The sequence below is a fragment of the Cupressus sempervirens genome, chromosome 9, assembly GCF_028749045.1.
Source record: "Cupressus sempervirens isolate cs-2001-9-10 chromosome 9, ASM2874904v1, whole genome shotgun sequence".
Taxonomy (NCBI): Eukaryota; Viridiplantae; Streptophyta; class Pinopsida; order Cupressales; family Cupressaceae; genus Cupressus; species Cupressus sempervirens.
Genome location: NC_143126.1, coordinates 723,262,963 through 723,277,796, shown reverse-complemented (window position 1 = coordinate 723,277,796; position 14,834 = coordinate 723,262,963). Strand labels below are relative to the sequence as shown.

Here is a 14,834-nt window from a genome sequence, read left to right as displayed (position 1 = left end):
AGCCACAATTAGACATAAGTATTCAAATTATATTTGAAAAATTAAACAAGCATAATTGCAGTAGGCGAAAGTGCTGCATAAATATGCTTCTCTTTCCTCCATAGAAGCTCACTTCACTATATACAGTCACGGAAAAGTGCAATAATTTTATAATGTGTCCATCATTCACAATCGGTAAGAGGAAAAACAAATCTAAATAAAACTGAACCAGACACAAGTGATATAAATTGTTTATACTTCCATTTACCTCGTGAGGATCAAAATATGTCCGTACTAAAAGATGCTCCAACCGTAGATACCGTTCAGGCTGCTCCTGCTTCATGAAGCCCATTGCTTGAGTCTGCCTTAGAATAGCCCTCGCTGTATCTAGCTCTCGAAGTTCAATCATTTCCAAAACAATCTGACAGACAATCAAGAAAGAAGATACATCTAAGCATTTGGGTGCATAAATTTAATCCATACAGCTTCTCCTTGTAAAATATGTGGCAACTATCCATAGTATTAGCAACATAATATCCTTACAAAAAGCATTGCGACATGGATACAAACTTGATTGAACTCCTTGCTCAAATGACTTTAAACCTACTGCAAAATATAAATGAATCCAATAATGAAAGTGTCTATAAATTCCCCATGCTGTATTTAGGGCTTTAACAATTTGCTAGATATATGATAATCAAACTCCTGAGAAGATAAATATAAAACTCTAGCCATGAAATCAACTTGACATCATTTATATAAAACTCTAACCATGCACATGCAAACCTCAGTTCTACGGAAGGAAAAACAATAACATGTAAAACCAAACACATTGGATCTTTTTTTATTCTTTTCGTGTGCACATGCATGCTTGCAGGAAATGTAAACATAATCTCCAAGAGGAAAGACAGAAGGTTACCATAAACTTCTTAAACACCAAAGGTAGTTTCTCAAATATTTCAAATGTTTAAAATGAAAAAATTTAACTGTATATTCATCGAAATCAGTTAAACGCTACCATGACTGATTTCAATATGTATATTCTTGAAGTGGTCCCTGCTAGATTTCCTGGCATATAACACTTTAACAACAAAGGATGGAGAAGAAAAATATTGACAAAAAGCAACATGACTAATAGCACTTCAAATCTTTCTTCAGCTTTTAACTTGTCCATTTCAAGGAATTTTAGAATATTTTATGTTTCCAATTTCTAGAAAGAATATGAAGGGGAAAAAGTTGAAATTATATTACACAGATGGGCAATCATGAACAATCTGTTGGATGCAAATGTTGCAACTCCACATTCCTGGAGATAAGACCGATCCTCAGAGCCAGGGAACATTGTCATCATGAGGATAGGGCCATAACTATCAGCAAAATGTGCTCAACTGAGTGCTAATTATCAAGAGATGCCAAACTCTCCTTAATCCTTAAGTGATGTTACTTATCCAAGGGGGTTACTCCCTAAGGTTTATAAAACAGGACGGTTAAAGAGAAGTCAGAATTATATTCAAGGCCTTCAAGGTGAATGATACCCTGAGCACAAGAAACTCCTTCAATTAGTAGTTTGTCACCAAGCACTTATGTGTTGATTCAATGTTAACAAGGCTAGAAACCTTCAATAGTATGTTCAACATAGGGTCTCACTTCGTGCATCAATGCAAACAAAACAAGGCATATCCTTCTAGAGATTGACCTCCAATCAGCTGTCCAATGATAAATAATGGGTATGCAAAGCTGGTAGGGGTAAAATACCTAACCAAGTCTACACTACTGAGAACAAGGGAGAGTAGAATGTTTGATTTCCGTTCAAATAATTAATCCTTTTACTGTTATTGAACTGGTACCTATCTATCGAGCACCCAAGTCTGAAGCATAAAATAAGAAAAAGATATCTGCATAAAGGTAAACAAGAAAACACACACATAAAAACATATGCATTACAGAAATAATGGATCTTGTAAATAATCATGCTTCATAATCCATTGCCAAACAAAATCGTTTCACATTATATTACAAGAAATTCATTATGAACTATTTTTAGTACATTACAATGGTTTCCACTGAACCACTCCTATGATAAACACACCTGCAAATGAGGTGTGAGAGACTCCAGAGCACACTCACGAAACCCCCTATAACCCAGCTGATTGTGCAGACATTCATCAGCAAAAGAAGCCCTGCATTACTATACTTTTACAGCAATCTATATAAGATATCCATCCCCTAATTGCATCCCAAACTACATATATTGGTGCCCTAGAATCCTCAGGATTCCTTGTCAAAGACTATGGCCAAAACACCAACCAGCCATCAGCCAACCCAAAACAAGAAGACAACCCCACAAACGCAAAAGTTACTGATCCAAGTATGGATTTACGTTCACATTTGTAGGTTTGGTCCAAACAATATGGGGTTGGGTTCATTTTGGATTAATCCATAAAAAAAGACACAAAAAAATCAGAAATACAACATTTGAAATGATAATTGAATGTTGTATTAAACAACACAGAGAAATACTCCTTATAGAAGATTACTAAAGATCTTTCCATAATAAAAATGATCGAGAAATAAAGCCCAACTTTTTCTAAAATAGAAAGTTACTAGCAAAACACTTAATGACCATTATACACCAAATATTACATATAACTTTAATACGCTGCAGAATCTGCAAGTCTTTTGGCCATGAATGCATAGAAGCTGACACCTCTAAATGCTCTGCAACATGAACCCACTATTGATACCCTCCCTAGTTGAATTCTTTTATCAGTCAACAACATTCTGCAGAACTTTTGTGCATGACTAAGTTTACCACAATAATGGCTTGTGATAGATTTCAGATTCATTGAAGAATCATCATGTTCATCTTGTCCTTTCTGCTAAGTGGACTTGCCTTTATCCTTAGCAATAATGGTTGCATCACTGCTACTACCCAAACTACTGTTTCTACCTGGTTTGCTATGAAAACTTGTTTCACAGATGATCAAACTTCAAATCACATTGGTAGTGGTGACATTAAGAGTTTTAATGAAGTGCTCATAGGATCGTGGTAAGCTTTTCAGTGATAACCACCATATCCTACTCTTCCATCTTGTGACCAATGGTCTCAAATAAATTGTGAACATCTTTAATCTTCATGAGATGATCCTGCACAGACATCTTGGCATTCCTCATAATCAAGAAAAACATATTTTTATGGAAAAAAAAGCTTTACCTTTATATGGCGTCTCATGCAGATCTTAGATAGCATAATCACTTCTTGATTACACTCATCAAACTTTTACTACGTGTAGCCATGGGACAAGTAGATTTACCATGAAAAAGCTGATCAAGACACTTGTACTCAAACATAGTGCCTTCCAATATGATGCGTAACAAAGTTATCCCTCCCATTATCAAAAGACACAAAAACTGAGATAATAATCAGCTTCTCAAAAAAAACAGACTTTTTATCGAATAAGCTTCAGCAAAAAAATTGAAACCACAGATGTGACACTATAAACAGAAATCAAACACAATTTTGTGAAAACATTGTTAAGACCTCTTGTTTTATATTACAAACAGTACAAAAATCCCACAAATTTGTCAAAAAATAGCAAACCCATGGTGAGGAAAACCACAATTTGGGGAAAATTTGTGGAAAACCCTCTTAGATTGGGAAAAAACATATTTTGGGGTGGAGAAATCTACAACACCCAAACATCATAACTGCAACCCCAGTGCAATGCATAGAAAGCCACAATTCTTTTTTCTTAAATTGTCAAAAATCTTAGGTTGCAGCTCTAGATAGGCCTATAAATACCATCACAGCTCAGAAAACATGAATAGATAGTCGTGAATCTTCAGACCTTCCCGTGCAAAAACCAAACAGACTACCCAAACAAAGTACATTGCATTGTTCTTCAAAAAATGACATAGATTCAAGAGACCTGTGGCACTGAAGATCTGGAGAAAACTTTGAAGCAAGCAAAAAATTACCCAATAACCAACATTGCGCAAGCTAAAGTTGCCACGAGCTTAAACAAAAATGAGGGTTGTTGCAAAAATAATGAAAAGAAAAACCCTTGAATTGTCATGATTTTGGCAAACCCTTGGTCAAGAGTAAACACGCCAAAATTTCTGGCAAAAAAGCCTTCCACAATCTTCAGCAAAACCCTCAATCGGGAATAAAAACTCACAAGTGCTTCGACAGAAAAAAAACACGATTTGGAAAACATGGCGCTCCAAGAAACCCTCAGCTCTAAAATGGGTCTAAAAATAACTCTAATATTTTTGAAGCAAAAAAAAAATCAAAAAAGACACTTGAGTGTACTCCAATTGGTCAGGCTATTGGATAGACAAACAATCAACGCAGCAAGTTCAAACCTCGTTCAGACTAAAGATTTTGGTTTTAACCAACCACATACATGGTGGGTCCCACATTGATCTTCATGTGGCCTGAAGGGAAGTAGTTCTCAACCGGAATGGAAACTTAAGAGAAGCCCATCAGTCACAGGGAGATACCCCTCTCAAATAAATTTAGAAAAATGATCAAAAACACCCATGATTAAAAAAAACAGAGAAAAATCTTCTGAAATTTTCCTCATTAATGTTCATGAAAACCCCACAATCTTTGTTTATAAATTTATAATAAAAATCGATCAAAATACTTATAAAAAAATTTTAAAATTATTAGTAATTAGGCCATAAATTTTATTATAAATTTCCCCAAAACTAACCTATGTTACAAAAAATTCATGGTCTAATTACTAATAATAATAAAAATTAAATCTATAAGTTTTTTGATCGATTTTTATTATAAACAAAAATTGTGGGGTTTTCATGAACATTCATGAGGAAAATTTCAGAAGATTTTTCTCTGTTTTTTTTTTTTTTAAGCATGGGTGTTTTTGATCATTTTTTTTATTTGTTTCAGAGAGGTATCTCCCTGTGACTAATGGGCTTCTCTTAAGTTTCCATTCCGGTTGAGAACTAATTCCCTTTAGGCCACATGAAGATCAATGTGGGACCCACCATGTGTGTGGTTGGTTAACACCAAAATCTTTTGTCTGAACGAGGCTTGAACCTGCGTTGATTGTTTGTCTATCCAATAGCCCGACCAATTGGACTACACTAGAGTGTCTTTTTTTTAATTGTTTTTTGCTTCAACAATATTAGAATTATGTTTAGACCCATTTTAGAGCTGAAGGTTTCTTGGAGCATCATGGTTTCCAAATCGTCGTTTTTTAATCTAACGAAGCATTTGTGAATCGATCAAAAAACTTATAGAATTTCTGTAAAAATTTATTAGTAATTAGACCATGAATTTTATTATAAATTTCCCCAAAACTAACCTATGCTATAATACCATGAAATGATAACTGAATGGTGTATTAAACAATGGAGAAGTATACTCCTTATATAGAAGATTACTGAAGATTTTTCCATAATGGATATGATCGAGAACTAAAGACATAAATGGAAATTACTAAAACTAGCTAACATACAAAATAGAAAGTTACTAACTACTTAAATGATCAATATAAGCTAAATATCGGAAAAGTACTTTAATAACATTACCATCATATAATAATTAAAACCACAGGAAAAAAATTAAAGTATTACAATGTCAATTGGTTAAACTTGAATTCATGATATATATTAAAATTGGAAATAATAATGTCAAGTTTTCTTTAAAAAAAAATTTGAATAAAACTTCATTAAAATAGTTTCAATTCAAAGATATTTTAAAACAATTTATCCAAAAAGCTTAAAGCAACAAGTATGAAGTATGGTATGGAAGCACCTTTTTTTTAATAAAGTCAAGAGTCAACAATAAGCCATCCCTAATCAAGGATTGGCATCAAATGGGCCTTGGAATATATTATCATCACCATCCATGTTTGACGACCTAGATATTGGTATATTAGAAGAGCAATAAACAATACCACTAGCATTGGAAGTTTGGAATTCTGGTGCTCGCTAGTTGGTTTATCCTCAACAACAAGTGCAACAAAGTAGAAGCAGTAACATTTGAATCAATATGCTCTGGCTCACTAGCCCACTTTCTTGTCCCTCTTTTTTACAGCCACTTGTGTAAAATTAGACACAAGTTAGAGTGTGTATACTCTTAAGTCCTCTATCTTTTCTATGTGCAATGCATTGCATCTTACTAAGTGGGTGGATATGTGCTCCAAAAACTTTTCGATGTAGATGAACTTGCAACCTATTTAAAGAAAATTACGAGTTAGGGTAGTAACATTTTTTTATTTTTAGGAAAGATGTTTAGTGCCTTGCCGTCCCCTACCACTGCTACAGTTCCCTTGTTGGGTGCAAAGCGGCCCACAAGAGGTCGGCAAGGGAACATGAGAGCAATAAGGGTTCTTGGGAATCTGGTGTTTACAATCTGGAAAGACAGCAATGCATCACATGGCTTTGTAAGCCATTTTCAAAGGTGAGACCTCCTAGTTTACAGGCTTTGAAGTTAAAATCTTAAAAGGAGACAGCTTGTTGTTTATTTTTGTGAATTTTGTAATGGCCTTCTTATGTCTGTTCAAGTTTCAGCCTATGAAAGGGCCTGGAAGTGTCATGATGGTTAGTATAGTAGGCAGTATGGTGGTAGTGTTTGCAGGTGTGAGTTAGCTTTTGTTTTAAAACCATTTTGTTTTCACAGTTATGGCTCAGCAGATAGGGAAGGGCGAAGATTATCAGGTAGATGCTATATCTGCTCCAGATTGATGGATAGTCGCATACTGTAAATTGATGATGTAAATTTTCTACTATGTCAATAGAATATTATGTTACCGATCAAAACAATTGAAGATTTTTTTTGTTTGACAGAAAATTCGTGGAACTCTTAGCATAATTCATGTGTCTACTTCTCTGAAATAAATCGTGAGGAATTTTCTCTTGATATCATGCCAGATTTTGTGAAAATTGCAGGATCATTTGTTTGCAAAATTGCAGCTAGAGTACAAAAACAAATCACAACTGTTTATTCATTATTTTCATAGCAATCTCATCAAAAAAATTGCATGATTTTTGTATAGAATTGTAGGCAACTAGTTTGCAAGAGTTTTTGGATCATTTTAAAAAAAACACGCCATAATATCTTTTTATAGGGCCACACTAAGGATTTTTGTTGCATGTATAGAATTATGGGCAAAAAGGTTGCAAAAGTTTTTGGAAGCTTTTTGAAAAGAAAAAAAATCAAACATATTTATCTTTTTATGGGACTGCACTAAGGGATTTCTGTGGCATGCAACAAGCAATGGCCAAAATTGCATGACATATTTAATAATTTTCCTGAAATGTTTAATGTTGCCTGAAGTTTGACAGCTCTTTTCAACCTATTCTTGCAATTTTCCTTTGAAATCGTGGAGTTCTCTTGACAGATAGATTTTTGGTGAGTCTTCAACAATTTTTAAAAATATCTTTACACCATTTTTACAAATGATGGATTTCACTCACTATTCAAGTTTGGAGAAAAAATCATAAAAATTAAAATTATTTTCAAAAACAATGAGTTTCTCATTTTTGTGTAAATTAGAATTACTGGAGCGATGTCTTCATTGACCAACATCGTGTTGGAAGGTAGCCAGAGATTCACTGGCAAAAATTACAACACCCTGTAACTGAGGATCCTTACAATCTTTGAATAGATGTGCCTTGAACAAATTGTCCTTGGTACTAAAACTCAGCCAACAATCTTGATTAACAACCAAACCAAGTTCGATGTGCATAAATGTAAATCTGTTACGCTCATTAAAAATTATCTATGTAGATGAAATGCTTCCAATATTACCTCCAGCCAAATATTCTCTGGAAAATTTAAGTTCAATGTGCATAAATGTAAATCTGTTATGCTCATTAAAAATTAACTATGTAGATGCAATGCTTCCAATATTACCTCCAGCCAAATATTCTCTGGAAAATTTAAACACATGCAAGATATGCACAGGGCATCAAATAAAGGTGGGGCCTTCTACCTAAAGAATATGTTATAATTGATCATGATAGACGAGATGTCCTTGCAAGACCATTTCTGAAGATTAAAGACATTTGCAACCACTTAGCTACTGCTGATGACACAATGGAAGAATTAGATATGGTGGTTATCACTGAAAAATTACTGTAACGCTATGAGCAATGCATAGAAACATTCAAAATCATGTCTACTAGTGTTGAGCTGCAGTTTGATGATTTGTGCAACAAACTCTCATGGAAAGACAGATGAAAGAAACAATTTGCTAGCAACAATGATTCATTGATTGTAGAACAAGCCTTTGCAGGACAAAGGCTAAGGCAAGTAGACTCGGAAGAAAGGACAAGGATAAATTGAAGAACCTGAAGACTATCACATGTCATTACTGTACTAAACTTGACCATATGAAGAAGCATTCCTGTAAAAATTTGGCTTAAAATAAATCCAACAAGGGAGATCCTCCACCAAAGGCTCAGGCTGCAAAGCATTCGGAGTAGGAGTTAGTCTTCTATGCTTATATGGATAAACAACTAGCAGATCACTCCAACTCTTTCGCAAAGGATTAGTTCACTGAGTATATGACCTGCTCAGATTCATTGAGCTTTGGTAGTGGTAAGCATTATGCAAAAGGCTTGTTCAAATAGACTCTGGAGGGAAATCTCTTATTTTTCTCAATGAATACGATGTTTAAGAACAGAACTCAATCTACTCTCAGTGAGTCAAATTATGTGCAACTACCCCAAGTTGGACATCATTTTCAATGCACTCAAGTGCCATACTGTTATCAAGAAATTCTGGAAAATCATCATATTTAGCACCGAAGATTATGTTCTGAATCAGAGAACTGTCAAACTGATTGATATTGACATAGTTTCTTCATTCAAACTTGGGACCACGAATTCTCCTCTTCCTTTTGGAGAAAAGAGTTTGTGCTAGCCCAAAGCCAAAAACCATAAAATCTCACCCTAAGGCTTAGAACAGAGAATTTTGTAGAGAAAGAAATTTATTGAGCAATGAATGGAGTTAGTCCTGAACAGGAACTTTAAGGCCATATACTATAAATGGGCAGGAAATTTATTTGAAACAGAAGTTGGGGGTACTATTGCTCAAGACAAGTGATTGATATTATAATATTATAATATTTCTTTAATGGTCATCTTAGTTAGTCTTTAGTTTATTAGGTAATTTTTTTTCCATCTTAGTTCACAGTTGTTTCTTTAGAAACATCGTTTTTGTAAATATATATAAGGAGCTTTCATCTCCTTTGTTTAATACAACTACAAAAACATAAATTTACAATGTTATCAAAGCAGGTTGATGGGATTTCATAAATATTTGGTGCCTCTTCTAATCTGGAATTTTTTCCAAAAATTTATTTTTTGATTTTTTTGGAATAAAAATTGTAAGAGATATTTTATGTAATTTGTGGTTTGTCTTCAAAGATTTTTGCTGAAAATCAATTGCATAGTTGAGGCTTTTGATTGTCCGATTTCGAAGGTTGCATGTGAGTTGCATTCTTGTATGTTGCTTGCATGTGCATTTTGTTACTTGTGCTTGCATGTGTTGTTTAACCATGTGAAGTCTCGTGTTTTGCCACATGAAGGTTCTTTGGTGGGTTTTCATAATTTTTTCCCTTAAAATATTCCTACCGAGTTAGTTTTCTCATTTTGTAATTCTCAAAGTTGTGTGAGAACTTTTGTGGATTTATAATTTTTTCCTCAAAAATTATTTGTTGGCTTTTACCTTTTACCTCAAAAATGAAGTTTTGTATTCTATTATCCATGTCTTGGGTTCTGTTTGGTTTTGATTGATTTTTCACCTCAAAAATCATGTTGAGTTTTGATCAATTTTCTCCTCAAAATTTGTGTTGGGTTTATGTCGATTTTTCTCCAAAAAAATCGTGGCTATTTGCAATCTCTTTTGGAGCATCATGCTCATTTACAAAGCTTGGAGGGTTTGTCAATTTTTCCTCAAAATCACGCTAGTTGTTCTCAATGTTTGTCTCTATCTCTAGAAGAGCGGCTTCATTATTCAACATCAGATGGATGTTTTGTGATAATTCTTGGTCCTGGGTTTTGTTGATTCTGGGAGGGTTAGTAGCAGACTCACCTCAATGATAGAGTCAGTGCAAGGCTTTTGTCGCTTTTTGCAAACCTTTTTGAAGAAGGGGGCACCTTTCTCGGTTCTTTTATGGATGGATTTGGCTATTCTTGGTCATTAACATTTTGCAGATCCAAGGAGGGTCTCAGCAGCAGCAAAGTCTTTTAAAGAATTTGTGACCAAAAGACAGTAGTTAGACAATGACCATTAAGGGAAGATAATAGAATATTAAAATATTTCTTTAATGATTATCTTAGTTAGTCTTTAGTTTATTAGGTAGTTTCTATTTATGTATTTAGTTCACGATTGTTTCTTTTAGAAACATCGTCTTTGTAAATCTATATAAGAAATTTTCATCTTGTGTTTAATACAACTATAACAACATCGATTTACCATAACAATTGACACACTCATAGTGCAACCTACACAATAACTAACACTTTGGTTATAAGCTTGATTACTATGAATGGCATTTTTATTATGCTACATGCAAGATGATGCTTAAACTTTAAGCTATGTACTGAGCTTGCTTGTTGGCTGAACTAATTGGCATTTACAAGCATAGATGCTTCCTAGATTAGAAGGGAAACAGGATACCTAATAAAGTGGATTACTAATCACCATGTTTGACACCCAAGTCAGTTTCAATATTGTGCATGAATTTCAGATGTGTGTTAATTCTCAGGTCCAGTGTCAGAATTTCTTGAGATTGTTCAAGATCATATCATTATTCATATATGGGGATACCAGGAGAACTTAAGGGAATAACATGTGACGATTTTCGGATCGGAGAACAGCTTCATGGGAACCAGATCAAGTGTAACTTAGGCAAGAATTGATCAGTGCCAAAGTCTTTCAAGTGATGGATGGAAATCAACTTTTCATGACTAGATCAAAAGCTGAATACTGTCAAATCATAAAATAAGGGGATGAGAAAATAAACAAATTTTCTGCATTTGCATTTTGGGCTGTCATTGTTTGATATATAGCTTTGGCTTCTCACGTGTTACAGTTTAGCTTTTTGTTGTTCACGATTTTGTTTCAGATCAAAGTTTTGCTGTTTTATGAATTTGTCTGTTCTCAGTTGCATATCATTCTATTGGAGGCGCACTAGGCACTCCCATCTCATACTTGACATTGCATATTATATCAATCACATGGCCCATTCCTGTATACGAGTTGACATTATTATCGAACTTAAATTACACTAAGTTACTAAGTTGCAATATCTCCAAGCATTAAAGTTTTGTGATTCTCTAAGGATGTATGTGTATCTCAGTTCTTACCTGTTCATACAAATCCTCCAACTTATCTCTTGGAAGCTTAAGCTGTGCAACTTGCGGTAATATCGAATCCCACCTTCCGCTGTTAATATCTGCCATAAATGTTTCGAGACTGTCCACAGTGTTGAGCGAAACCTGGCATTCATTTTGCAGTATCTGGAATGTTTGATGCAAGGAATTTTCCTTGCAAAATTGTAGCACAATTTTTATCACACTGTTTATAAAAGAAAACGAATGTCAGACATGATACTTAAGATAAATGAAGAACAATATTCAAATCACAATCTATCATCACCGAGGGCAGAACATGAATGTGCACGAATAAACCCTATAGCAGAAGCAAGAATCCGATTATAAACCCCAATACGAAGCATTCCAGCTAGTAGTAGCGATTGTTTTTAGTTTGCAATACATGTAGAAACCCTAAAGTCCTCTAGTGACTTTGTTACGTGCTGTAAAGGTCGAAGCAAGAAATGCAATGCTAAACACTTATTTCGTGTGTCTGCTGAGACCTCTTGCATGATGGTTGCTAGAATGCAATTTAGAATCCCCTGAAAACAAATGCGCGAAATACAACCGAACATTTCTGTCGTAAAATGGAACCAAACAAAATACTTACTCGCGAACTTCGATTTCGAGGGTGGACATGGCTGCCTGGCGCTTGGTTTATTTTTCTTCCCCACTTCGAAATCCCCGGAATATTTTCTCGTCTTTACTGACGATAGCTTTTATCAGTGATATCACCAAAAACCCATTGCTCTACGGAGACAACGGCTGTTCTTTTATTTGATTTTTATTCCTTTTCTTTCTCATATATTGGAATAAGCGGAATATCAAAGTAAGTTTTTAGATTTACAAGGGACTAATCATTGTTTACAATTAACAATTATATTCATTTCTTGAAATTTTTAGCATTTGTTTTGTATGATTCACATTTCTTATATCATAAATCTATCCAAAAAAAAAAAAATGGTAAAAAATAGTATGTTTTCAAATATTTAAAAAGGAAAAAATTATTATATTTAGTGCATTTTGTATGAGCTCAACCAATGTTGTTACTATTATGTTTATTTATAGTTCTCCGGAAATAGAGTAGGTCTCCTAGCACTAAACACATTGTGTCACATTTAAAATTATCACAATTTCTTGTTCTCAAAAGAAATTAGATTCTTACATAATTGTTCATCCTCCTTTATCCATCGTTGTGAGGAAAAATCACCAATAGGACACATGAAAGGAGAATTATTAAACAAGAGAGGCAAAAGGAGATGTTTGCACAATTTAATTCTTATGTCAAGCATAAGAAGGTTTTGCACACTACATGTGGCAATTACCATCACCTCTATAAACTTATGTATTGCAGAACATGGGGGCTTCTAGAGGGTCAAGTATGCTTGTCTGCATTGTTTCCTTTTATTTTTCCCATTCAAAAATCTATTTATGCATTATTTCTTTTTAGTTTTCCCATCTGGAAATATGCTCCACACTTTTCCCTTTTGTATTGTTTTAGATTGAAACCCTTGTATTTTGATATGTTCTTGTCATATTTATTTTTAAGTTGTAATGGCATATATAACGCCTACTTTGTTTGGGAACCTTAAATATTGTTTATATAGATTTGATTGTCAATTTAGAAGGAAAAAAATATTTGCAAAGAATTTTTTTATTCTAAAAGCAACAAAAACTAGGATGATACCCTTTACACCAAAACCTATAGGGCAAATAGTTAAAAGAATAAACATGTTAATGATCATTCATGGCTTTGATTTTAGTGATGCTTCTAGTACCTCTCAATGTTCCAATCCCATTAATTTATCAACTAGGTGTGAGTTTGACAAGTTCTCCATTTGTTTATAGGAATAGGTAACTACCAAAGGTTTATTTTGGTGAATATTGTTGTTGAATTTTGTATCCCATTATCATATTCATCATGTAGTATTAAATCATTGGTTGTTTCCAGAGTGGTGATTTGTATAATGCAATAGATGTTTGACATACTCATCTAAGCATAGCCATCCTATTTCTGGTTCAACCAATCACAACTACCGTCAACAAATAGCGTGAGAAATATCATATCAAGTAAAGATATTATATACCCATTGATTGGAAATGCACCAATTGAGGGCCAACCAATCAATTTCAGAGGATTCACATGTCAATTATTAATCCTTCCATGGATCAAATCTTTAGATACTTGGTGGTTTTGATGTCATTAATGTTTTCATGTTATATGTCATGTTATATTTATTTTTCTCCACTATTTGACTGACAAATACAATTTAATTTGAGTCATAATCAAATTCCACATTAACTATTTCCATTTGCTTGAAAATGATGTGATTACAATCTCTTCCAATGTATCATCTAGAGCATTAGCATCAATTATGACATCATAATAGAACTTATCATGTTCTATTTTGTATTGTAGTGTCATATATGCATAATCTCTATTCACTTTAAAATTATAATTTACAATCATGTTAATATTTTATTCAAATAGTGATTACAAGAAATTATTTAATTCTTAGAAATTCATTGAATATTTGTGGGACTTATATTATGCATCCTTTGTAATTATGTTGACCACACATTGCATGTGTCACCTCTAAAATTGGACTTGGACATGCAAGATCAACATTTCCTCTACACAAGTAAGGTTGAAAAGTTCTCCTATTTATTATTTGGGATCTATATTATTTAGAAGAAGAGAATGTGTTATTTCCTCTTTTCGTTGATGTCAACAACAAATAGGTACTTCTAATGTGTGTCATACTTTTATTGCAAGATAACATCCAGGTGATATACAACAAATCGTTGGACAAGAAAACTATCAATTGATGATAAAAGATCAAGTGAAGATTACTAAAGTTATTTTGAAGCATTCCACTTGGGTTGTGTAAATTTTCTACATTATATTCCATTTCTTCATTTCTTTGAGGTTGATTTACATGTTGACCACTTTGAAGTATAAAACCAATGGATGTTGATTCCTTACATGAATATTTGAATTAGGTCAAAAAAAATTGATCAATAAACGGTTGAGGCCTTGTCAATTGTATTATATTAATAAATCAAATTACACCGTCTCCGTTCAAATGGGCACTAGTAGGAAAGAACAAAGAAGAAAACCTCCAGTCTTGCCCATGACTAAAGTCCTATATAATACAATTTTAAAAGGGGCATACCCCAATTTAAGCTTAAAATCCTTTATAATACAATTTTAAAAGGGGCATACCCCAGTTTTAAGATTACTACAGATACAATCCTATCTTTCTTGAGGTATTCACCTTATCCTTTTTTCCTTTTATGATCCAATTGTTAGAGTAAATAATTTATTATTTATTATTTATTCTATTTACTTAAGCTTACTTAGGCTAATACATTTATTTAATATTTAGTAGTTAATAGTTGTAGTGATGAGTTGTTGACAACACGGGAGTTTGTTCCCTTCTAGCATGTTCCACCTTTTTGTGGAAGAGTGCTTAGTTGTCAACTTTATCTTCTACCAC

General features: G+C 33.6%; 1 protein-coding gene across 2 annotated transcripts in view; it reads right to left on the bottom strand.

The window, feature by feature from the left end:
• The window catches only part of SMU1 (transducin family protein / WD-40 repeat family protein), a 149,589-nt gene extending 137,509 nt beyond the window's left edge, over positions 1-12,080 (bottom strand). For both annotated transcript variants that reach the window (XM_089801845.1, XM_089801846.1), the window contains exons 1-3: positions 11,945-12,080; positions 11,329-11,539; positions 248-400 (exon numbers count right to left, since the gene is read on the bottom strand). In XM_089801845.1, the coding sequence (XP_089657971.1) occupies positions 248-400; positions 11,329-11,539; positions 11,945-11,973 (393 nt within the window). In that variant the 5' untranslated portion in view covers positions 11,974-12,080. The remainder of the gene's footprint in view (positions 1-247; positions 401-11,328; positions 11,540-11,944) is intronic.
• Between the last annotated feature and the right edge of the window lie 2,754 nt (positions 12,081-14,834).